Below are 24,272 nucleotides of genomic sequence, written 5' to 3'. Positions count from 1 at the left end.
TAATCCACTACAGATGGGATTGTTTCAATATTTAGCACTGTCAGTGTACATGAAGGAGAATACCAGGTCTTTGGTGAACAGGAGAGAAAATAATGAAATATTATGTGACACACAGATATACATGGAGAAAAAATATTCTCAAAAACCCATGGCTAGAGTTTTCACCAATATTAATGAACCAGACAGAAATGGAGTAGGGAATATCACTCATCTGGATTTCATGAAGGCAGGTTTGATTTGCAGAAGTCAATGACATAGTGGAAAACTATTAAAACACATTAAAGATTGGCTAAGGGTCAGGAACATCAGCATAAGATCAGGTTTTTAATTTATCTAGTGATCTGAACTGAACTGGATAGTCTGACATAAAACCAAACTCTATTCTGTCAAAAGAAGAGTCTTATAAAACAGAAGATAAAGTGTCCTTTTAAAGTGACTGTTTGAAATGAAAATATTAATTTCTTCTCCCTCACTTTTGCTAGGGTAGAAAAGGCCATTTTGCTATTCTTACAGGGGACAGCTGAAATTATTGAATTGTTTTGGATATGGCTTTGTATTAGATATTACTTTGATACTATGGTAATTTTTGAGCAAAGTGAGTTTGATTAATGTGGACATCAAAACTATTTTATTTCCATTTTTGAGTAAAAGTGAGCTTATTTGGACAGAAATGTGTTATTAACATACAAAATACCTGAAAAAGTAAGGGGAGCAATTCCCCACATCTATAGACTATAGGAAACAACTTTCTTCCCTTCTCAGAGTATTAGGAATTCACCACAGATTATCAGGGAGATACCATGACTTCTATGGGTCCGATGAGTCCCTTTCTGACAGCTGTTGGAGATTTCACTGTTATTTCCTTGGGTACCAGACCTAACAGCTTACCCATGAGAATTGACTTTCCTGCCTGTGATACTGCTACTGATCAGGAGTACTTCACCTTTATTTCAGGCCAAATCCATCAATATATCATTAGTTATTTAGTGGGGGTTTTTTGGGTTTTTTGGGGTTTTTTTTTTTGGGGTTGTTTTTTTTTTTTTCTCTCCACTAAATGCTCTGATCACTGCATTACTTTCACACATCTTTTAATAATCTTTCCTAATTATTTTGTACTCCTTGGGGATCTTATATACTTAATGCCCTACAAAGAGTGCTTTTCCACTTAAATACACAATGTTGCAATTTTCTTATAAAATTGGCTATGAAGGGAAGTGGTTTGCACAGAGGAGGCCACTAAGCTTAAATCTCAAGGACTGAACTTTGTACCCACTGTACTCAAAAATACTCTTTAATAGCTTTAACACAAAAAACCCGAAGCAGAATTGCATTAATGAAAGCAATATCAATATGCAGAGATTTCACAGTATTAAAGAAATAATCTTGAGAGCTAGAGTAACAAGTGAAACAATTCAGATTACAAGGTCATATGCCTAGAATATAGGAACAGGAATTTCTGTTGCATGCTGAAATCATCAACTGAAATTATAAAGGAAAGAAAAAACATGTTACTATTTGATTAGCAAGAGAGTCATCGGCATGTTCTAGTTACAAAGGAGAGGCATTTCTAATACACATATAGAAGATTGCATGTCACTGAAAAAGTCACTGGTAAAACCTCCTATGAAAGAGCATATATAGTTCTGACTAATCATATTTGCAGAAATAAGTTTCCCTAAACAGAGGCAGAAATAGGCTAGGAAATGGAAACCCTATCATACTAAAAGAGACTAAAAGACACTGGCTGGCTTACTTTTCCAAGATGAAGATAGGATTAGAGGAAGGCAAGATGGCACATGAGGTGGTGAACATCACAAGGGAGAATTATCAAAGCTGAAGGACAGCACTGGTGAAACAACAAAAGCAGAACTTGCTGTGAATAAATTTAGGCTGAAAAGAGAATGGTCCCAGCTCTTCAAAGAATGAGCTTCTGAAACGGCACCCTCATACAAATATAAGGGCAACGGGGTTTAAGATGGAGCTTGGTAATGAATAAGATTGCATAATGCTACCTATTACAGAAAAGAATTGAATGTGATACATGAAATATCTTACTGTCCTATGTTCCTGTCACTTTTCCCAATTCCTCTGCAGCTAGGGTGCAAAAAAGTCTGCAGACAGAAAGCTGGCAGGAGTCTGGGGATACAACCGCCCATAGTGGTGCCTTGCTTGAAAAGAAGCATCGTGTACACGGGGTTCCACCAAGGCCACCCAGACCAAGTAGCAGGACAGCCTTCCCTGCGCCACTCTGCCTGCCTGAGCCAAGGCTGGCTGCAGAGAGCCAGCACAGAGCAGCAGCTCAGGACCCAGACTTGTGCACCAGACTCTGCTGGATGTGGTGACAGGAGCAGGAGTCGCACTGTTTGACATGGACACTGCTTAATGAACACTCTTGGCCATCAGCAGTTAATCTGCTTGGATTTTAGTTGATGGCTTGAAGGTGACACTGAACTTGGCATTTCCTGTCATTTTCTTGTGCTGTTCTTTTCTGCTTCTTACTGTCCTGTTTCAAGGACAAAGTAACCCAACCCAACTGAAAGCACTTTTCCATGGGAGACCGCATGCACATTTTCACAGCGTTTTCTGTAAGACCTTTTACAGTTCTTTGTTACTTTTCCTTTATGCTGCTCTTTTAAGAGATAACGTTTCTTCCGTGCTATTTCTTCTTGCAAGGTTGACACTAGTAGGAAATTTACCTGAGTGTATTCTGCTGTTCTTTTACATGAATATCATAGTTATAACCGATTAAAAATTTAAATCACATTCTTGGTGCTACTGTGAAGGTGCACTTCAGGTCCAAGAATTTGTTATGAAGCTGAGAAAAAACCAACATATTTGGAACGATGGAGTTGTTCCAAAAATAAAAATGCAGAAAAAACCATTGGCATTTTAAAAATTTTCAATATACATGCTCCTATTATATATCAAGAGTCTTATCACCACAATGTGTTATAATACACAGACCTATCAAGGTAATACTTATATTCCATAGAACAGATTGTGGAGCAACATAAGCATACAAAAACCCGGTTCCTCAGAAGCCATTCTGACACTCCAGGACGATCTAACCAACTAGATACTTTACATCTTTTAAGCAGAAGATCAAACATGTCACCAAAACCCATCCACAGTTCTAGCAGCCTCACTTAAAATGAAGTCTTAGAGAGAATTAAAATTGCATTCATCTTGGTATGATGTAAGACTATTGCTGCTAGAGGCCACGTCCTCTGAGGTATCGAGCACTGCCTGAGGAGTCTATGAGTTCTCATCTTTCATATGGGCATATGGGCATATGAATATTCCATGCTATGCCAAGGTCAAAAGCCAGGATTGAAGTGCTAACCTGGTTTATATTTTAATACTTAAAAGCACCACACCCGATCTGGTTCTCCTCACCTAGAGTTAAAAAATCCACTACTTCCTTTCAGAACTGTGTCTGCAGCTAGCCTGAAGACCCTTGTCCTTATGCTACAAATTTTTTTCTTCGTGCTATGCATATTTACCCTTAGACAGCATCTAGCTCTTACCCTCATCTGCCACTTCACAAGCTGTCAAATGACTATTCAAGCATTAAAAAAAATGAAGGGTCTGTTAAGTTGTAAATTAAATGACAGTCTATAGCTGAAAATTAGCAGTAACGTGCCCAAAACTTTATTGATTGCTAAGAAAAGGTGAATAACCCCCCCTATGGCTGACTGTGTAATTACTGACCTTTAGAACCCGAGAGCTATTAATTTAAGAAGAGATAGCAGTGAACTAGCAAACGAGTTATTTTGCAACAGGACAGTAAAGGCACGTATCAAGTTTTTGCATGTGTTCAGTGCGACCTTGAATAGTACTGTTACATGCCTATATTTTCCATTTTAATGCAGAATAAATCCCAAGCTACATCTGGACATAAAATGCCTGTCAACTAGTTCAGAAGATCCATGGGAACGTACCCACAGATAATGTACTGAGGCTTTTCAGTACATTTGAAGAACTCCACATCCTTCCAGAAAGGTTCTAAATTACTGCTAAAGGCAGGAAAATTGTATTGCCAAGCTCAGCCACCCTGGTACATGTACTACAAACATTTCATCTGTACTCTGAGAGATGGAAATGGCCAGGAACAGGAGAAGAGCAGACAGGAATTCGACATCAGTACAGTTCCTTCACATTGGGGATACACACACACAACCCACCCCCCCCCCAACCTCTGTTGGTACTGTTGAGTTAAATCTGTTACAGACTATTCACAATTCATAGAAATAGTAGCCTAAAGACTATTAGTGCAAATGCTTCAGCAATATTTAACTTTTTTCTTTTTAATAATAAGCACTTATGGAGAGATAGTTGCCTTTTGACAAGCGAACTACATTTTAAGAGCATTGGTCAGGTGGTGGAGTTTACAGTAAGAAAATTTTAAAAAGATACATTAACTGGAAGTAATGAAAGAAAAAGGTGTCTGACCTGACGCAGACGTCCTTCCATGAAGAGTAGTTTCATTAGGCAGGAGATCTTTTGAGTTGGAAGTGAATGGTGATTGTCTAAATGTGTCTTCAGAAAAGAAAGGGCTATAGGAAAAAACAAGATGCCTTTTTTTAAAGAAAACAGCAGTTAACAGAAGAAGTAAATACGACTTTTGACCCCAGCATCTTAATGTTATAACAAATACCACCTTATTAAAAGCCCTGTCTCATTTACAGAATTCATGCTGAAAAATAGGCAGACCATGAGGCAAGTTGTGGAGAAGCAGAATGCTTTAGTAAAATTGCACCTCAGAGTGAAAACTGAAGTCCTCACAAAAGTCTTTTAGCTGCATTTCAACATCTTAGATTTGCTATATATCACAATTCAATATGGATCATTAAAATTAACACTTCAAAAATTTATACTGTCATATCTGGAGAAGGCAATCAGAAAAGGTAAAAAATATTATTTAATAATCTGAGGCATACAGAAGTTATCTTTAAAGCAAAAAACTTTTCAAATTTTAGGTTAAGATGCTTAATAGCTCTATTCTGACACGGCATTCCACGAACGAAATTAACTCCCTGAGTTTAATTTTTACAGCAGGAAACAATTCATATAACCTAAATGAATGGGTACTTCCCAAAGAGTATTAACTACAAAAATTATCAGCTACTTGATTCCAAAAAGCATATCTTGCTTTGATTTTATTTAATAGTCAGGAAAAAGTTAATTTCAATAGTGAAATGGCATTTCTGTTGAAGTATTTGTTTTCTACTCAATTAAAGATTGCAACAGAAATAAGAATTTCTTGTCTACAGTACAGACAGACATAGGGAAGAGGTACATAAAAAAATAAAAACGGAAAATGACAGTATTTCTTGGAAAACTGTTTTCTAAGGCAGTGTATTCCATCTGCATGCAAGCTATCAATTTCTTCAAAGTGAGAATTACGTTAAATCTGATCTCTCTCACATAGAGAATCCTTAACAGGCTGGTGTATAGTAGTGTGTTCTAAAGGTTCAAGGCAGGAGGCCAGATCATTTCTGCAGCCTGTTCTTATTCAGTAACAAAATCCAAGAACTTTTTCGGGATAAAGAACATACTACGAGGTCTTATGAACCATTGCACAGTGGGTAGCCCAGACTCAGAAAGTACATACCAGCAGCACCAACCAAGTTGACCCTACCAGTCCAGATACCCAAGGTGTCTGCCTCAATAATGGCACTTGCCTATGTTGTCCCTTATGCAGTTTTTCTGCAGAGGGGGAACAACGTGTTCTCCACCAAGTCACTTGTATTCTCAGTCAGATTTCATCTGCCTTTGGGAAAGTTGATGATTAGTTAACTTGATCATGAAACACTTCTGGCAATCACATTGTTTACTTTCTCATTAAGTCTTTTTGGACAGTAACTGCGAACAGTCAACGTTAGGTTGTGCTGAAGGGTAAGGCACGAAGTTGCCCCAGACCTGAACAGCTCAGTGTATGCTGATAGCTGAACAATGCATAATACTCAAGAAAACAAGTGAACAGGATAAAACAAAACGGCTCCAACCCATATGTGCAAAACTTAACTTCTTCCAAGACTCACACTCCCACTCAGGGGTGACATAATACGAAACAGACTGACACTGTATAAAAATATGGCACGATTTATTGCAACATTCCTCTCACTGGTTTAATAATGATTTGAAAGAAAAACATCAATAAAAAATGTTTTATTACTATTGTAACTCTTCAAAATCTTGTAATCCACTCAGGTTTCCTTCTTGGCTGTCCTGTTTGTGCCTGAGATTCAGTCACTGGGACACTGCTCATTGCTGGTTCTAAGCAAAATGGATGACGCAGGGCTTATCTATTTCAGGCTAGGCCATATATCATGAGCAGGTTGCTGTAGAAGGTTGCATGGTGGCATATCCCAAGGATTTCCCTCTCCGCCATCGGCCTCTGGTGAGTTACAGAACCATCCTTGGATACCTCTTTTCTGCCTTCCTCTAGAATGGCAGCTGAGTCTCTTCACTGTTGGCCCTATTATTATTTCTATTTCAGCAGATATGTCCCCCAATTTCCAGTGCAAAGTATGGAGGGAGGAGCTCCTGCTTCATAGTAAGAAATAACATAAATTGTTCTCAATCACTGTGCAAAGTCCTTTCTGATGAAGATTAAGCTTTAGGATTTTTTTTTCCTCTGGCTGCACTTTTCCAGTTTCATGGCTACACAGTTCTCTAGATGAAAGAAACTTATCTTGGCATCTTACGCTGGCGTACTCACTTCCACATCACTTTTGCTTCTCCACTTTGTCTTCTTATCACAGATGGCAGGCTCTACCATCTCACTCAGCCATTGAACTGTGAGGAATCCTTGCCAGTTTCGGCTGCTTAAGCAAAGTCATATGGAAGTATGTGCTCACAAAGTCCAGGAATACTCACAGGAGGAACAGCAACAGATAGGTGACAGTTAGAAATGTTAATAAGGAATAAGACAGCAAAAAGTGCCTGTGTACCCCATCTTGCTGGGTTTTGCTGATTTAAGACTCACCAATGACACAGTTTAATCTTTCTGCTCCCCAGTTACTTACAAGTGGACAACACTGACCTCACCTTGGCTCTCTGCAGCTGTCAGCAAATTTCACACAGCAATTGTGATTCAAATGCCTTTTTGTCATTACTCCAGATGTGGGTTGGTGAGCCAAACTGCAACACCACATGTTTTCCTAATGCAGTCCAAGTGCCTCTATCCTCCACTGGCTGCTCCATCACATTCTATTTTTGAGAAGGCGTCATACCCTCACCAGTAAAGACTTCCAGCTGTTTGGGTTTGGGTGGGGTTTTTTTTGGCAAGGTCTTTCAAGTCAATCTGTTTGAACTAGCAGGAGCTAGTAGACTGACTCACTTCCCCTTTAGAAGCTCACCTCATTCATGTCTTCTTCTGTTGATAAATAGGCGAGATAAGAAAAGCACTCAGAAAAACAGAAGCAGGCACTCAGCATTTTGTGCCCTGATAGGTAGCAGCCATTATAAGGACATCTCAGTAAAACTCAGCACAAGTTTGACAACAGCCAACTCTGCTACCCTCTTAAAAGCCGGCAGCCAGAAGAAGGGGAAGTTATCCTTGAGCTGTCCTCAACCCTACCAATTTGAATTATCTTTGATAGATCCAAAAGTAGTTCTGGATTCTCACACCAGTCCTGCTGGTAACATCATGGGACACTGAAATCTATTTTCAACTATTTGTCACCCCTTCTCTGCAATGCACACTGGATGGTTAATGAGCAGTTGGACAATATGTGCATTTATCTCCATTTGTATCTCAAGCTTATGCTTTTTAAGTAGTCACAGAAATGCTATGCAGGCTGAGTATCCCACAAATTCCCAAACTAGCAAATATGGGAAGCATTCACTATGACCAGAAGCTAAATGCTCAATTTCATTATCTTTCAACTTGTAACATAAAAAAGTCCCTGATGTACATTTACTGAGTTGGTCAGTTTATTAAAAACAAATTATTTATTTATTGCAGCTACCATGAATGAATGTGATAGGCCTAGAAATTTAGGGACAATATATTTTAGAGATCTTTTCTTTGCAACTGAAATGCTTTTCAATTCTGTCTGGACAAGGTTGTTTAAAGTTAGCAGGCACTGAACACTCTGGGAACTTCTGTAGAAGGGGCTGCAGAGGCACTGAAAATCCGACTCTATCTTTGAAGGAATTCTTTGTCACTTCAGTGTGCTCAGTTTCCAACCCATCCAAAATAATTAGGGAACTTTCAGGTAGGAAAGAAATGTATCCGTACCAATTCCTGCCTGCTCCTCATCATGGGCACCTAAGTCTCTAACAATTCCAGCTACCACTTATTGCATGAGCTTTGAATACTCCCACAGAGACACCTCACCTTGCAGCTCACATACATGTAGACAACTCATGGGCTTGTTCCCAGCCACGGCACTGTTAAGTGCATATTTCTTTAACAGCACATGCTACAATTGGATCATGTTTTTAATTCCTGGATAATTTAAATCGTGTTAATGTGACTGGAATCTTTAACAACCTTTAACAATCTTTAACAAATGTTTTGATAGTACGGTCTTGCTTTTAAAAAGTCATCCCTAGAACGTATTGAGATGACAGAAATACTAAACCGAAATTTTTCTAAAGAAATCAAGTTTGGCAGTAGACAATCAAAATCACCTCTTCTTACATTGGTCCATGTCTTAAAATCCAGTTATCAGCTTGGTCTGCACTCAAGCACTGCACATACCATGCAGTTTCTTTTAAGTTTCAGTTTTTGTTAAAAAAAATAGAATAAATAATTCTTGAAATGATGTGTAAATACTTCATCAGAGGAGAACATGCATTTTGGCCCAAAGTGCTTTAACTCTAAGCAATCAGCTCTGTAGTTGTAATTTTTCAGATATAGGTTACGTTACTCATGAAAATATCTTACATTTATAGTATCAGGTCACATTTGCAGGAGACAGACACATTTGAGTTCATGAGGCAAAATGAAGCAATGCTATCTACAGAACAGCTTTGCAAATAACAATGGACTGTACTTACCTGGCTGTAGTTCTGATGGTGTTGTCTTTATTGTGGTTGTGCTCTTTGCTCACCTTTTCTGCAGAGGAACATATGTGTTTTTCTGTGATTAGCATGTAACATATATTCCCCTGTCAGATTTTACTCATCCGAACTATTTTAATGCTTTCAGATAACAGCATAACCCAGAGTAGTTTAGGGCAAATGGTTCAAGCATGATTAGAGAACGGGTATGACTTTATTTAAACTAACGCCCAACACATTTTTTCAGTTTCATATATCGGTGTTAGTGCTCCATGCAAAGTGTGCAATACAAGTGTTCATTAAACAGAGTGCTGGTACCACTGCCTTTGTGTGATAGCTGAGCTTCACCTTCTCTGCCAAGAGAATTGGACAGTGCAGACCCAGGAGCAATGCCTCCTGCAGCCACTGGCCATTTAGGCCAGTAACTGCCTATACTTGGAGTATAGGTTTCCCTGTAGTCCAAGGCCTGGATCAAACCAGTCATCACAAATGACTTAATTAGCTTACAAAAATACAGGAGTTGAACTCCGGCTTTTCCAACTCAGTTCAAATGCTGTGAACCTGAGCTGACTGGCACAGTGCTTTAAAGCATATGCTGATTATGGGGGACACTTGGCAAGGCTTCTGTATTTCAAATGGGAGGGCAGAAGGGCTCTAATTCCCATTACTTTTCAGCCTTAGTGATCTCACACTTTCATAGCACTGTAATGGTTAATACAGAAGTCTCGTTTCGTTCTTTAAATTCAACTAACTGATTAGTTCCATTGCTTTTACCTGATAACTGGAAGAGCAGCTCAGATGCCATCTTCACTGATATATCTTGGCTGAATAGATTTCTTTCTGGGAGCACACGGCCTTCTGGTGCCTTCTGTATCCGTTCACTAATGTCTCTCCCTAATAAAGTGCTGTAGCCAACATTTTGGCTGGGTTGGCTGGGGGACGCTGAAGCCTGCGACTCATGAATGTCAACTTCCATTGGTTCTTCCTTTATCTTTACCATCTGGGTTTCCTTGAAACTCTCAGCTGCAAATATGTATTTAAAGAAAAAAACAACAAACAACCACCACAATTATTTAATTAGGCTACAATTTTTCAGAGCACTCGAAGCAGGAATCACAATTACAAAGTTATAATTTGTATACCATATCACTGCAAATGGTAAGAGAAGCAAGCAGCTGACTGCCTCAGTATTCTTCTGGCACTTATAAATAGAAGCAATCTCTTGAAAATAATTTTTCAAACTAGAGAGCAGAAAACAGTTGCATATTTGTAAACATGAGAGTTGTATCACTTTCTATGAATACTGTGTGATCACACAGCAGTTCGTGAAGCTTCATTTCTATTTAATAAATGGAGTTGCAACTACACACCAGCTCTCCTAAGGTGGGCACTGAAGACCTCTTCCAAACTCTAAATTACTCTTTATCAGCAGAAGTACCAGCACAGATAGTCAGAAGTATTGGTATGGTGACAGGATTGGAGGAGGAAACTTAATCTGCTGCTTTTCCTCTCTCTTTCTCTTTTATGGAAAATTCCAGACAACTATGTGAAGACCCTATTTCTTATACCTGCATATGCTTTCAAGATAAGAGGTGTATTCTGGGGCTCATGTTTTTCTAAAGTCTGATAGATATTCCTTCATACATTACAGGATCCATTAACTTAATGACCAGTTTTCGTAAGTCCATATTCTCCCCTCCCTCCTTACTTTCCTCTCCAGTGTCTCAAGTCTAGCAAACAAAACCATATTCTAGAAGCCAATTTGTAGTTCACTTTCTACACTTGAGATTCCTTGGGTGTTGCTGAATTCTCTGGTTTGGCTGCAAAGAAAGTGATAATTTTTTCTTCAGAGTAAAAGCTCTGAAACCTCAAAATCAAGGCTCCAAGGTAATTTGTCTACCACACCCCAAATACCTATACAGCCCTTTTGATTCAGACTTTCTGTTGTGAAAAGGGACAATGAAAACCCACAGAATTTATTCTCAATTTAGTTTCAGAGAAAGATGATTATTTTTTTTCTAATGATTTTCATTCAGAGCACTCCTAAAAGGACACTTGGTACCATAGCAGAACTGTCCAAGTATGTGTTGCCTCTGCTGGCTGGATGCTGACCAGAAACTCCAGAAACAGGTAGCCTAAGAAAGGCAATATGCCTGGAGAATCAAGAAAATAAATAAATGCATGAACACAATTAAATACCAGGAGGTACATTCAGATAAGGAAACATTACGACGAAATTGTATATGGGATTTATTAATTTTGCCTAAACATGTACACATACTTCTGGTACTAGCTGAAATAGTGAAAACCTTCAGGAAAATCCGCTTCTTTTCACTCATGATTAGCACTAAATGGTCACTTGCGTAGCCTCCACAGTTGGAGGAAAGGGAAAGTCTGAATTACTCAAACTTCCCGAGCCAGGAGGAAAAGGCACCCAGGAAAAGAGGCCACAGTAGAGGGCAGGGACAGACACACTGCAGCACACAGAGCCAGGGAAGCAGAGGGCTTGGATGCTGAGTGGATTAGTAAGTGAGAGCACAGTCTGGCCCTTGTCCAGATTGGGGAGATGTGATCAGCTCTATGACCATGGGCCAACATGTTAACTGGTGCAGACAGGGGCTGGCCACCCCGAGAGCATCAGGTCACTGAGGGAGGGAGGCACTCTGCACAATGAGTTTTCTCAAATGGAAGTTTCTTTGTCATCTGTCAAATTTTACTACTTTGAAGGCTCTGATATTAAAAAGAAAAAAAAAAAAAGAGTACTGGTTGGTAAGAAAAAGCCTAAACACAAGCAGCATTACTGACTTCAGGTCAGTAAGGAGGGTGGGGGTGGGTTTCCACTAACTTCACCTGATCAATTAATCTGTTGCTGCTCTGTTTTTCCTATCCTCTCTAACTCACATATGACTGTGTCAGCTGCACAGATCTTAATTTAAGTGTGAAAGTTTCAAACACCACCAGGCCTTTTGTTTTCAATTACTCAATGTTACAATGAATCTCAGAGGTACCAAAACACGGTTTGGTTATCCCCTCAAGCTAGTCAACCAGTTGGTGTCATCTTTTATTCTCTAGTGATAGATGAACAGAATCCCTTTATCATGAAGGCATAAGCATTCTATCTAAAATTAAACTGATATGTGTCACCAAGTCCCTCTTCATTACCCTGGTTTATCCTTCTTGAATTCCTGGTATAGAGAAAAAGTGTTATTACTTCCTACAGCTCTTAAAAAAAAAAAAAAGAACCCAGGAGATAAGAGCCACTTGGGTACACTCCAGGAACAATTTACATGAAGTGCTTTCAATCTTTTCTTATGACATTTCTTGACCTTTAAAAGAAACACATAAACATTGATAAAAATCTTTACCATCTACTATCCACAGATACATTTCAGACTTCAGAAATTTTTATAGGTAGAAATAACATATAATGCCCTTTTTTTTGTACTGTTAAACAGATTTTTTATTTTTCTTTATTTTATTTAAAGCTTCCATTAGTCCCTTATTACAAAACCACAGAACATTGCATCTGTGTTCAAAAGTGTAAAAATAGCATGCTGTGCATTGAAAGTGAACACAGAACAGCAAAGGAACACATCAGGTAACGCTGTCAATCAAAAGCTCAGGTAACTCCGCAAACAAATGAGTTCTTTAGATGTCTGACAGACTGAGCTCTGCACCCAGCTGCCAAATTTAGGTGCAGAGTAAGCTGACCTCTGCTGCCCTCTCTGCTTTTAAAATATTCTTTCTATTTCTGTTCCTGTTCCACACAGTTTAATTCCCTGCACTGCAAATGCTTTTGTATCAGACAAACTGATACGACCCCAACTAAGGCAAGAGTCAAGCAATACCGGTGACCTTCTCTCCCTCATCATCAGTGAGCATTCACAAGGCCCTCACTGAATCTACATATTTGATCATTTCCTTTGACCTTTATCTTCCCAGCTGTACCCTTCTGATGGGACAGAATGACTGCCAAATGTGAATTCTGTCATACTCCGATTCCCAAAAGCAAACACACACAGAGAAGATTGAAGGGGGGTTTCTGATAATTTTACAAGAGCTAATGAAAGGGAAACACAGTCAGTCTGTCCCACGAGCAGCAATCACAGGCATAAAACCCCACTGTGCTAGATTCCGTGCTGGTAAAGACTGTAATTAAGGTTATGCCCATACCCATCTCGCCATACAGGCAGTCAAACTATAACTTCTTGAAGATTATGTTCCAGTCTGTGTTACAGACTGTTCATGTGTGGAATGAAGTGACACCACTTATTTCCTTACGTAGGTATCTCACATGGTCAAAGTGCAGCTAAAGTTTTTCAAGTGAAGGACAGGTACACCAAAAGGTCTTCTGGTTCAAATAAAGAACATCATGATATCTTTGACTTTCATAGCAGACATACTAAATGAGCTAGGTTAAATAATCTGCAATGTATCAGAATACAAAGTTAGTATATGATAGCCTTTTTTTTTCCTTCATGTCTAATTTTTATAATAGCACAGACTTGTAATTCCTAGGAAAAATCAGTGGGGTATAAAGACACAAGTAGTTCTGGAGTATCCAGACCATGATCTTCTAAACATGGTCTGCTACTCAATCAAAACTAACCTGGATGAAGCTCCAAACAACAGTACAGCAGTGCTGGGACAGTTCATCCGGCAAAAGATGAAATAAATCACCCACTATGTCTTTTTCTGCTGTTAACTTTTGCTGTTAACAAAACCACCTTAACAAAATAAGTTATTTTATGCATGGATGTGCTTTCATCAAGCCACAGAGATGCTATTTCTTTACAGAGCAGTATAACTTTTAATCAGCTGATTTATAAAAGCCTTAATGAACTTCATCCTATTCACATTGAGTGAGACAATTTTCCACATCAGCTGTGAAAAATGGAGTACTGGGCAGGCTTGTTCCAGGAGGAAGAGCAAGGAATCACAAAGTAGGGGTACCTGCTAACAAAAAAAAAAAAAGCCGAACACAACAGAAACATTGAGCAATACTTGTGCTACCTAAAAGTTCAGGGTACAGCATTCATCCCTGAAGGTCTGACAGTGTCACCTCAATAAGGTGCAGCAGTAAGAGCACCTCTGAAATTTAGTCTTACACAACACCCCTGTACAGCCTAAGACAGAAGCTGGCAAGTTTTAGAAAGAGCTTATTAAAGCTACTTCTCTCAGAGTTCAGACTACCACATCCAACCCAAAGTGTGCACAAGTCAGCAAAGTGTCCTTGTGGCAACCAAGGCCAACCATATTCCAGGACACATAAGAAATCTGTAGCCACCAGGTAGAGGGAGGAGATTCTTGCCCTCTGTTCTGCACTTATGGGGCTGCGTTTAGAGTGCTGTGTCCAATTTGAGGGTCCTCAGTACAGGACAGACACTGATATCCCAGATCAGTGGAAGGTCACCAAGACAGTTAGAGGGCTGCTGCAAGACATAAGAGTAGAACAGCTAAGCGAACTGGGCTTGTTCAGCCTTAAGAAAACAACATTAAAGGGGACATTTACTGCTGTCAACAACTCTCTAAGGTATAAAGAGAAGGTAAAGAGAAGATAGAGTCAGGCTTCTCTCAGAAGTGCACAGTGATAGTATGAATTGACAGACAAGTTGGAACATGGGGAATTCTGTCTGTACATACAAGAAAAAAAAAATCACTATTGGGACAGTGAAATACTGGCCTACATTGCTGAGAAAGGTTGGGTTCTCCTTTCTTGAACACGTTCAAAACTTAGTAAGACCCTCGGCAACCTGCTGTTGTTGGATGTGCTTTGAGCAAAAGTCTGGATTAGATGAACCCTGGAAGTCCCCTCCAAACTAAATTAATTCATGAACCTTCAGTACTAGGTCAGCTGCAGGTTTATCTTGCTGAACTTTCAAAATCTCCAAGGAAGGGAAAGCTACAGCATCCTTGGGTAACACTTCTAATGCAGCACTAGAAATTTTTCTCTAGTCCACTCTGAACTTTCCAAGCTGCAGCTGGCAGCTGTCACCCCTTTCTTTACCATCTGCACTAGGGAGAAGAGTTTGACTCCACTGCTTTTCTAAGTTTCCTTCAAGTAGGTGCAGGCTGTGATTAGATTAGCCTTTAGTTCCCCTTTGCCTGACTGAACAGGTTCAGTTCCCTCAATGCCTCCCTGCACAGGAAAGACATGGACCTGGTCAGAAGGTTGGAACACCTCTCCTGTGAAGACAGGCTGGGAGAGCTGGGGTTGTTTACCCTGGAGAAGAGAAGGCTCTGGCGAGACCTCATAGCAACTTTTCAGTACTTACAGTGGGCTTGTAAGAAAGATGAGGACAGACTATTTAGCAGGGCCTGCTGTGACAGGAAAGGGGTAATGTTTTTAAACTAAAAGAGTGTAGATTCAGACTAGATATAAGGAAGGAATTTTTTACATTATGACTGATGAAACATGGGAATGGGTTGCCCAGAGAGGTGGTGGATGCCCCATCCCTGGAGACATTCGAGGTCAGGTTGGATAGGACTCTGAGCAACCTGATCTGGTTGAAGATGTCCCTGCCCTTTGCTGGGGGGTTGAACTTGATGACCTTTAAAGGTCTATTCCAACCCAGATCATTCTGTGATAGTCTGTGACCACTCACCTCTTCTAGAGAGGACACACTGAACACGCTCTTCTAATGCAGCACAGTCTGCTTTTCCCTTTGAGATGAAAGTCAAAAGCAAGTGCACAGATTTCAGAAAAAAAACCCCACAATTCATGCAAGTAAATATGGCTTTTGCTGATACAACAGCTGTCCAATGACTTTCCATTGCTGAAATCAAATGAATACTTGCTAAATCATTCACGCTTCTCCTCACCATTTTATTTAAAACTTTATCCTGCAACTAAAGTTCTAAGTTGCTCATATTTGCTGAAATGCCTATGAGCTTTACAAATCAACTTTATGAATCAACTTAGAAAAGAAAGCCTCTCCCATATGCCTCATAAATTGGACTCATGTACTAGTTTCCACAATGAAGCAGACAGGGGTAACTAGTGGGTCAACTTGTACCGTCTTCAAAAGCTTTCAGTACGGAGAATCAGGCATTTTGTTATGCTAATTGTTCTGATTTGCTAGAAATAAACATGCCCTAAAACAGCTTAAATAAAACCTCAGAGGTAGGGAACAGTTGGCAAGCCCTGAAGGTTCTGCTACAGAGACACAACAAGTAACATCTGACGTTCCCTAGGGCGCTGTGCCTGACGCTTTATTTTGCTAGTATGTTTTTTTCAAACTGCTGTTTTATATAAGACAATGTCAATGAATCAATGTAACAGGATCCGTCGTTAAAAAAATAATCATAAAATGGCTTGTATTTGTTAAAGTGGAACCTCTGAACTCCCATGTTACAGAATTTTGCAGCTACAAGCTGTTTCACAGATATACAAGCCAAGGAAAAAAAAAAAGGAGCAAATTAAAGCAATAGACTAATTAGAGTCGTGATACACATCTGCTGCTCTTTCAATTTAAATGGTACAATTATGGTGCTTACCTGCAAGACCCTTACTTGCAGAACACGGCTGACTCCTCAAAACAGTTCAAGAAGAATTTGATAAAAAGTCTACATGTGCAGTGAATTCTTATTTTACAACATGTTCCAATATATCCCAGTCTCACAGTTCAAGAGAACTCTAGTCCAGTATTCTGCAGCAAGCTGTACCTTTGCAGGGAGCCTAGTTCCAGTTATCCTGTCTTTACATGCTGACTCTCCAAAGGCAAGGGGGGACTTCAAGAGGCCTTTGCAAACCCTGTGCATCCACAATCACCTGACACTGAACAAAACTCACATGCCCACTTTTCATAGCTCTGTGGCCACTCCCACTACCTTGATGTGGAAAAAAGGAAGATGAATTGCAGTAACTTAAAAGCACAGTATAGCATCTACTGAAATAAAAGCTCAGCTTTGTTATGCTTGTTTTTCTGTGATACTTGTTTTGTGGATTTTTTAAGACCTATAGGATTAAAAAAAAAAACAATTTAGACTTTGTAGACTTCCATACTTCCCAGCCTATACTTTTCCTGTGAAAGAGCAGTATTTTTTCACAGTTTTCCTGCTTTTGGGTTTAAACAGCAATGTTGTCATGAACATGGTAAAACCCATCAACAGGTAAGAATCCATTACTAGTTGAGTACTTTTGGGATTATGTTATACAGATGTCATGGAAAAGCCTATTAAACTGAATGAACATTCTGTGGCCTGATACAAACTTCACGTGGTACAGCACTGGCAGGAGGGTCTCAAAATCTTGAAAAAAAAAATCTGAAACGTAACACATTGAATAACAAATCTAACTATCTAGAAACTTGTATCCTAGCCCATACAGTAGTGAAAACACAGCTTTGCTCTGACCATTCACCATCAATTTCACGTTTCTGTTGGTTAAAAAAAAAAAACCAAAACCAAAATCACAAAAAAAAAGCCTCCCAAAACCAACAGCAATCACTTGGCCAGTAGCAGGATTTAATCCGGTAATGTGACTTGCCATGGTTTGCCATTTCTCTAGTTTCATCAAAAGACAGTCTTATTTTGAATCACACACTTCCACGCTTACTTTTCTGGGCTTCTACAGAACCACCTGCTGCTGCCCAGATCTTCCTAATGAGACCAAGGAACAAAAGACTTCCCTGTATTTTCTCTCCACTGCCCATTATCAAGGCTTTCTAAGCAGGGATGAAAGCACTCTTGACAGCTCTCCTGCAATCCAGGTGCAGAGACTCTTCCCAGGAACCGACAATGGCCATCTCCAAAGACAACAGCCTAACTCCACACGAGCACTTCCCTTAACAGTCCCCAAATTCATGAAAAAGAAATATGTAGCAAGGTTACTTTCTCTGTCTCTGATAGCGTTCCCTGGTTAGCAGACTTTTAAAAGTCATACTGTTATTTAGTTCCTCTGGAATTCTGTGCTGTTTTGACAGATACTTCTCAGACAGTCCTTCAACTCACTGTGGCCTAATGCACCATGTGTCATTTTCTGGGATGGGCATGGCATTAAGGTGTTCTGGCCTTCATCTTATATAGAATTGTACTATCATTCTTTTTCCTTCGTCTTATTCTTTTTAAATAGAAGTTCTAATCCCCGTGATTTCAGTTAAATATATGATATAGTGTCAAAAAAATTAACTACAAGGCATGAAACAGGAAATCAGCATAAACACTTTCAAGTAGATAATGGCTTAATCAAAAAAAGGCAAACACTCCCCACCCCACCCCCCTGGTAATAACCAGTTGTGCTGAAAGAGGAACTGTCATATAATTAGGTGATAATAAATGGAATTGATCAAGAATGCTTTTGGAATCAATTGTAGGCAACATTTTACTTTGTGTGTTGAGGTCATGAAGTAAACATGCACTAATTGCATCTGTTGATAACCCAAAATTAAGACATATTGTTGGTACCGGTCTACTACAAGCAGCACTGTGTGACCTGAGGACTGAAGTACAGAAAATCCTAAATAGCACAAAGGTCATGCATTTGCTAGTGATAACAAGGATATGTGCAATACAGGGGGAATTGACCAACTGAAAAAAGAGAGGAGGAAAACAAGCCGAGTTACTGCTGAAATGCAAAATATGTCCTATTTGTGAAATGTATTCATCTGAACTAAAGGCAAATGTAATTCAGACAAAATTGTAGGAAAGACAGGGACATCCTAATGTCAAGTTCAAGGCACGAGGGTAAAATACTATTCACGAAGTGCTAGTACCTGCAATAGATTTTCACAGAAACATAGAATCAGCCAGGTTGGAAGGGACCTCTGAGATCACCAAGTCCAACCCTTGATCGATCCACTACCGCCGTGGTTACCAGACCATGGCACTCAGTGCCACATCCAGTCTCATCTTAAAAACCTCCAGGGATGGTGAATCCACCACCTCCCTGGGCAGCCCAGTCCAATGCCTGACTACCCTCTCTGTAAAGAATTTCTTCCTAATATCTATTTTATACACTTCCACCTATGCATTCATTTTCGGACAAGAAGGCAAAACACTCTATGCTTCTGAAAGCTAATACATGCCCCAAACACATTAGCAGCACAACTCAACAGAAAATGAACTTTTAGGCTCAAACACTGGCACGTAAATGCAAATATTTATTTTAAATTTCAGTCTCCTCTGAAACCTACCTTTCAATTTACAAGACTGAGTGTATAAAACTGACCAGGTATCGCCGGGTACACCACTTCATTAAACATTTTAAGAAATAAATTAGCTTTTCCATGAAAGAGAACTGGTAAGAATGTAGAAAACAGATGTATCTGAAATATATTACTTTCATTTCTTATAATTGATTTTATGCAATGTTTAATATAAGGAATTCAAAAACTTGCAGGGATGGCACCCTTCCAAACAGAGATGAGAGCAATTTGCCCCACTCCACTATCTCCTCAAATCTATTTCCTTACCATTGGCTCTAGTCTCAGTCAAGACTTAGTAACAGACAATTCACAGCTCACCTTTGTACACTCATAGATATCATTTACTAGTCATTTTATTTTCTTCTGTAAAATGTAGGTTGAAAGTCAGCACTGAGGCTCAAACTTTGCCTGCTAATCCCCAAATACCATTTCTTTCAAATGGGCATTTGATTTACTTTTAAATAGTAGTTCAGCTATTGGGAAGTTTTGTTCTGACTGTCTGGGTGGAAATGGGTTCTGCCTACACCTGCTCAAGAGACATTAGCCTTCTTAGCTTGGATAATCCTTTGGAAGAAGTGTGAGTAGGTATCAGGTGATTAGGTAGCAAGTCTGTGAATTGTGGGGTAGAAGACCTGAATCCAATTGGAACACAGTAGAGAAAAAGATGGTATAAAAGGGCATAGCATGTCCAACTACACCAAAGTAATATGTGAGGTAAGGGCCTGAAACTAAACACTGGTTGTGTGTTGCTAGAAGCCTGTAAGTGTCCCAAAAGCCCTTTAGCTTGAATGAGAGAGCCATGTGTGGTAGAACTAAAATAGACAACTGTGTGTGATTTTCTTGTTTCTCTGCATCTACTTCTACAATGACAACTAACAAATGTTCTGTTGATGTTCTACTACAGTAAAGTAAGTTTATTTTTCTAACTTTTCCTAACTTTAGAATACTTTGAGTGGCTGACAAGTCCCTCCATTACAGGCGCTGGTGATTTGAAGTCTACTTTACAGTATCCAGTAAACCAAATTAGGATCCAGAGCTAGAAAGCCCTTCCACTACACTGTAGAGCTAAGAGCTGGCAACACATCTTGGGAAAATAGATTTCCCAGTGAAAAATATAAACCAGCATATTTTTACATGGAGGAGAGAGCAAGGTCTATGCCTAAATCCCAAGAGGCTCCCCTGGGGCTGAAACAATCAGCAATACTCTTGCTCAGAGGATAACGGCAGCATATACATCAGGAATGCAGAAAGCAAAATGCTATTATGCTGGAAATCCCTTGCTGACTTTGTATGTGGTGCAGGTTTCTGTAATTAGTATTACACAGTAGAAAGTGAAAATAACAAAGGGGAGGTTCAGGTTGGACATCAGGAAGAATTCCTTCATGGATAGGGTTGTCAAACATTGGAACAGGCTGCCCAAGGAGGTGGAGTCACCATCCCTGGAGGTGTTCAAAAAACAACTGGACATGGCACCTAGTGCCATGGTCCAGATGACAAGGTGGTGATCAGTCAATGGTTGGAGTGGATGATCTTGGTTGTCTTTTCCAGCCTAAATATTTCTGTGATCTTTAAGGTCCTTTCCAACCAAAAGCATTCTACGAAGAAGTGGCTTAATTGTTTAAGTTTTAAATCACCAAAACCAGGCCACAGAATTGCTTAAGATAAGGTGAGAAGTCAACAGTGACCTGCGAGTATTCGACCAGATAAAGATTAAATAACCCCAAAAACCAAAACACTGAAGAGGCTATTCATTTTAGATTTTCTTCATATATTTGTCCTACATTAAATTGTATCTTAGTATTTACCTCCTTTATAGTTTCTGCCTTATATGGTAATTCAGTATTTCAGGTAATTCAGTGGAAATTGAAAAACTGTATGTGATAAACTTGGTGTAACCCCACCCACTGGCTGATGCAGGAATACCACCTGCAGCAACACTGACTCAGTAAATCCTAGTCATTCTTCACCTTCTAACCTACAGATTCACCAAAAAGCCCACTGCCAGCAAAAACTGCTCAGTCACTAAGAGATTGTAAGAGAAATGTCACAGCAGTGTATTTCTTCCTACAGCCTTTGAAGTCTGGGAGGTCCCAACAGAAGGGACTGAAGACTTGATCAATATTTTATACATGCAAGATTTCACTCATACAAACAGATATTTAAGGCATAAATATTCTAACATAATAGTCAGTAATAAACCTATTCGAACACAGCCTCCAAATGCTGAATTCAAGATGTACAACCCAGAACCTTTATGTCTCTGAAGTACCCAAGAAAACGTTAAGTTACTGAGCTCTTTCTTTATAAAAATAGTTACCTAAATTTATATGCACCAAGCAAAATGGAGTCACAGGTTAGCATTCCTTAAGCTGCAAAGTTTTGTTACCAAAACACCACACTCAAACCAGTTACCAGCAGCAACAGTGAACTTTAGCAATAACCAAATGTTTACTATTTGGGAGTCTGTGAAAAGTCTGGAAACTTCTGCTCTGATCAACTTTTGTACTTGGAAAGTATTTTTTGAACCATTAATACAAAAGGGTTACAAATCGATGATGCAAATTCTTCAAATTAAAGTGTGCAGGTATGAACAGGAGTGAATTAATTACATGTTTTATTGGGGAGATCCTGGTCAGTCGGAGTCTTTCAAATATAAATTTGAGTCCAAATTCAATGTTTACAGGATCTAATCAAGACAAATAATTTCAGGTAGGTTTGACAGGGATCTCAGAAGTTACTAAACTTGTAAGCATTTCCACTTGCACTTCTTGCATGACTTTGGCATAATAAGTTTTCGAGAATTCTGACTTAAAAACTAACAGATGCAGTTCAGGTGTGGAAGTACAAACCCAAATTGCTAGGCTGACTGTCATGTCTTGGTCCTAAACATTGATCTGTCAGAAGTTCAAAGCCTTTTTTGTCATTCACTTAACCTGTTCCCAGCAGCAATAATTCAACCCTTTTACTTTCCCTTAAATTTAAACCTCGATTCTGACAGTTACATAAAGCATAATTAGCAGAACACACATTATTTGACTCCCTCCAGCTTTAACATTACCTCTGTGTGTACACATGCACACTGTCTACTTGTCTGGCAGTAGGATGTATCACTAAGGCAATGTAGGCAAGTTCAAGTGTGCTCACTAAATGCAGAAAGCTGTCTCAGTTTATATCATTTTTTTAACAGTGTATCTTGTCATTTTGAGTACAAGATACTGTCAGAAGAAATAAAAGGCTTTAAAAGTCATGTTTTATAAAGCTCTGTCAGGTACAGTTCAGTACAGACACACACTCTTATAATGAAGTGTTAATGAAGTGACACGTGAATAAATTGGTATTAACATGTTTTGTACATTTTAAAAATTATAGCATCTGAAAGCTTTAAGGTATCATTTCTTTTGACTTATTCCATAGTCATTAATTTGAAAAACAGAACAGAGATAATTGGATACTATAGTGACAGACCAACATGCTTTATGTAAGTGCAACTGTGCAGACAGGCCTTTTCAATTGTTCCTTGACTTGCTACTAAAGCTAAACGTACCTCCTTGCAAGGTAACCCTGTTAGCACACATGAAAAAAAACAGTTAAGAAGTTCAATATTATTAAATTAAATATCTACCTGAGAGCTTCATGAGGAGCTCAGACGCTGCCTTGACTGACATGTCCTGCCTCATCACATTTGCCTGTGCTTCCTGTGGCTTGAGTTTCTCCTCAGGGATGTTTGGAGCTGAGGCTTCAGATTCTTGGCTGAACACATAGCTGGACTGAGACACGGCTGAACTTGCAGCTTCCTCATCCTTAGGCTCCTCTTTCACTTTAAAATTAGGAGTCAAAGGCTCTTTTTGATTTGCAGCTGTCAAGAGAAGGAAAGAAGTGAGACTTCAGGTAATGTATAATCCTGGAGCAGCTAGTAACAGGAAGAAACCATAACCTGAGAAGTGCTAGAGCAGGTACTGGAAGCAGGCATGTCAAACTGTTCAAAGATGCTTCAAGGGGCAAACAAACTTCTGCACCTTTTGTACAAAGGGGCAGTTCTGGAACACAAAAACTGCATGTACCAAAGCTCATGAAAACATCTGCTCGTCTTATTTTTTTGCCCCTTCTCCTCCTAAAAGCACTTCCCTGGTCCCCTGGTTTGTAGGTCTTCTATAGGCTTGGTGGAAATTTAAAATATCATTTCACCTTATGCGGAGTAAATTTGGCAAAGCCCATGGGTATGACATATTAAGTTCTTAGAGCACGGAAAAGAGGCAAGAGATGAAGAGTAGAAAGATACAAAATCTAAGAGGGGGGTAAAAGGGAAAAGACAGCAAATTCTTAGGTCCTAAAAGTTGTTACGTTAAAAAAGGGAGCAGAGGGATTTTCAGAAGACAGTTCCGCACTGTTTCAAGTTCTATATGCATAGAAAGAAAGAGAGTAAGTTTAAAATAATCCATTCAAATACTCCATGTAAGCAGCTCCACAGAGAAGGGTACAGAGACCTTGGGGTGCTGTTTAAAATCTACACACTGAGCAATGTTGCTCTTGAAGGGTCTTTCCAATAGCCCTCGACAACAGTAGATCCTTTGCACTGCATTTGGCTGAACAGATAAAACCAATTCCAGCTCTTAAACAACACTTCCAAGCCCAAGCAATATGAATTCACGGGCAGACCGCAAAACAAGCAGAAGGCTAAGGAAGTTGCACTAAATTTCAGCAGCTCTTCTTGTAATTTTGTATGTTTAACCATGAAGAGATACTTCTTCCCTGTCTCTTAGTGACTTTTTCTCAATCAAAATATCACTTTGAATTCCCAGTAACACACCAGATGACATGTTCAGTGCCATAAACTTCGACGAGTTTACATCTTTCCCACCTCTCAAAAATTCTGTCTCCACAAACATGAAAGATAGAGCACTGTCCCCATTTTGTTATCTTTGTAAGCAAGCTCTCTCATAACTCACCTTACTATTTCTCTTACATATCTTCCTCCTTCCATATGGCAATCCCCTGACTACCCTCATGTCTCTTGCCTATGATCTCTGTCAAATCTCACTTGGACCATGGAAGATGGATGTACACCCAGCTGCCCCTCATATGGGGGCATTAGAAGCCCACGTGCATCACTGC

The 24,272-nt window shown here is 39.4% G+C and overlaps 1 protein-coding gene across 6 annotated transcripts in view; it reads right to left on the bottom strand.

The window, feature by feature from the left end:
* Positions 1–24,272, bottom strand: part of ZNF827 (zinc finger protein 827) — a 106,015-nt gene that overhangs the window by 28,483 nt on the left and 53,260 nt on the right. For all 6 annotated transcript variants that reach the window (XR_005567158.1, XR_005567157.1, XM_039391017.1 and 3 more), the window contains exons 5-8: positions 22,783–23,016; positions 9,790–10,038; positions 9,013–9,070; positions 4,453–4,556 (exon numbers count right to left, since the gene is read on the bottom strand). Coding sequence is in view for 4 of the 6 variants with exons in the window: in XM_039391017.1 (XP_039246951.1) it covers positions 4,453–4,556; positions 9,013–9,070; positions 9,790–10,038; positions 22,783–23,016 (645 nt within the window). In the remaining 2 variants the exon portion in view is untranslated. The remainder of the gene's footprint in view (positions 1–4,452; positions 4,557–9,012; positions 9,071–9,789; positions 10,039–22,782; positions 23,017–24,272) is intronic.

Source organism: Pipra filicauda, unplaced genomic scaffold (assembly GCF_003945595.2).
Source record: "Pipra filicauda isolate LSUMZ 115617 unplaced genomic scaffold, ASM394559v2 scaffold8_size5757611_pilon, whole genome shotgun sequence".
Taxonomy (NCBI): Eukaryota; Metazoa; Chordata; class Aves; order Passeriformes; family Pipridae; genus Pipra; species Pipra filicauda.
Note: the sequence above shows the minus strand (reverse complement) of the source record. Positions and strands in the feature narration are given on the sequence as shown.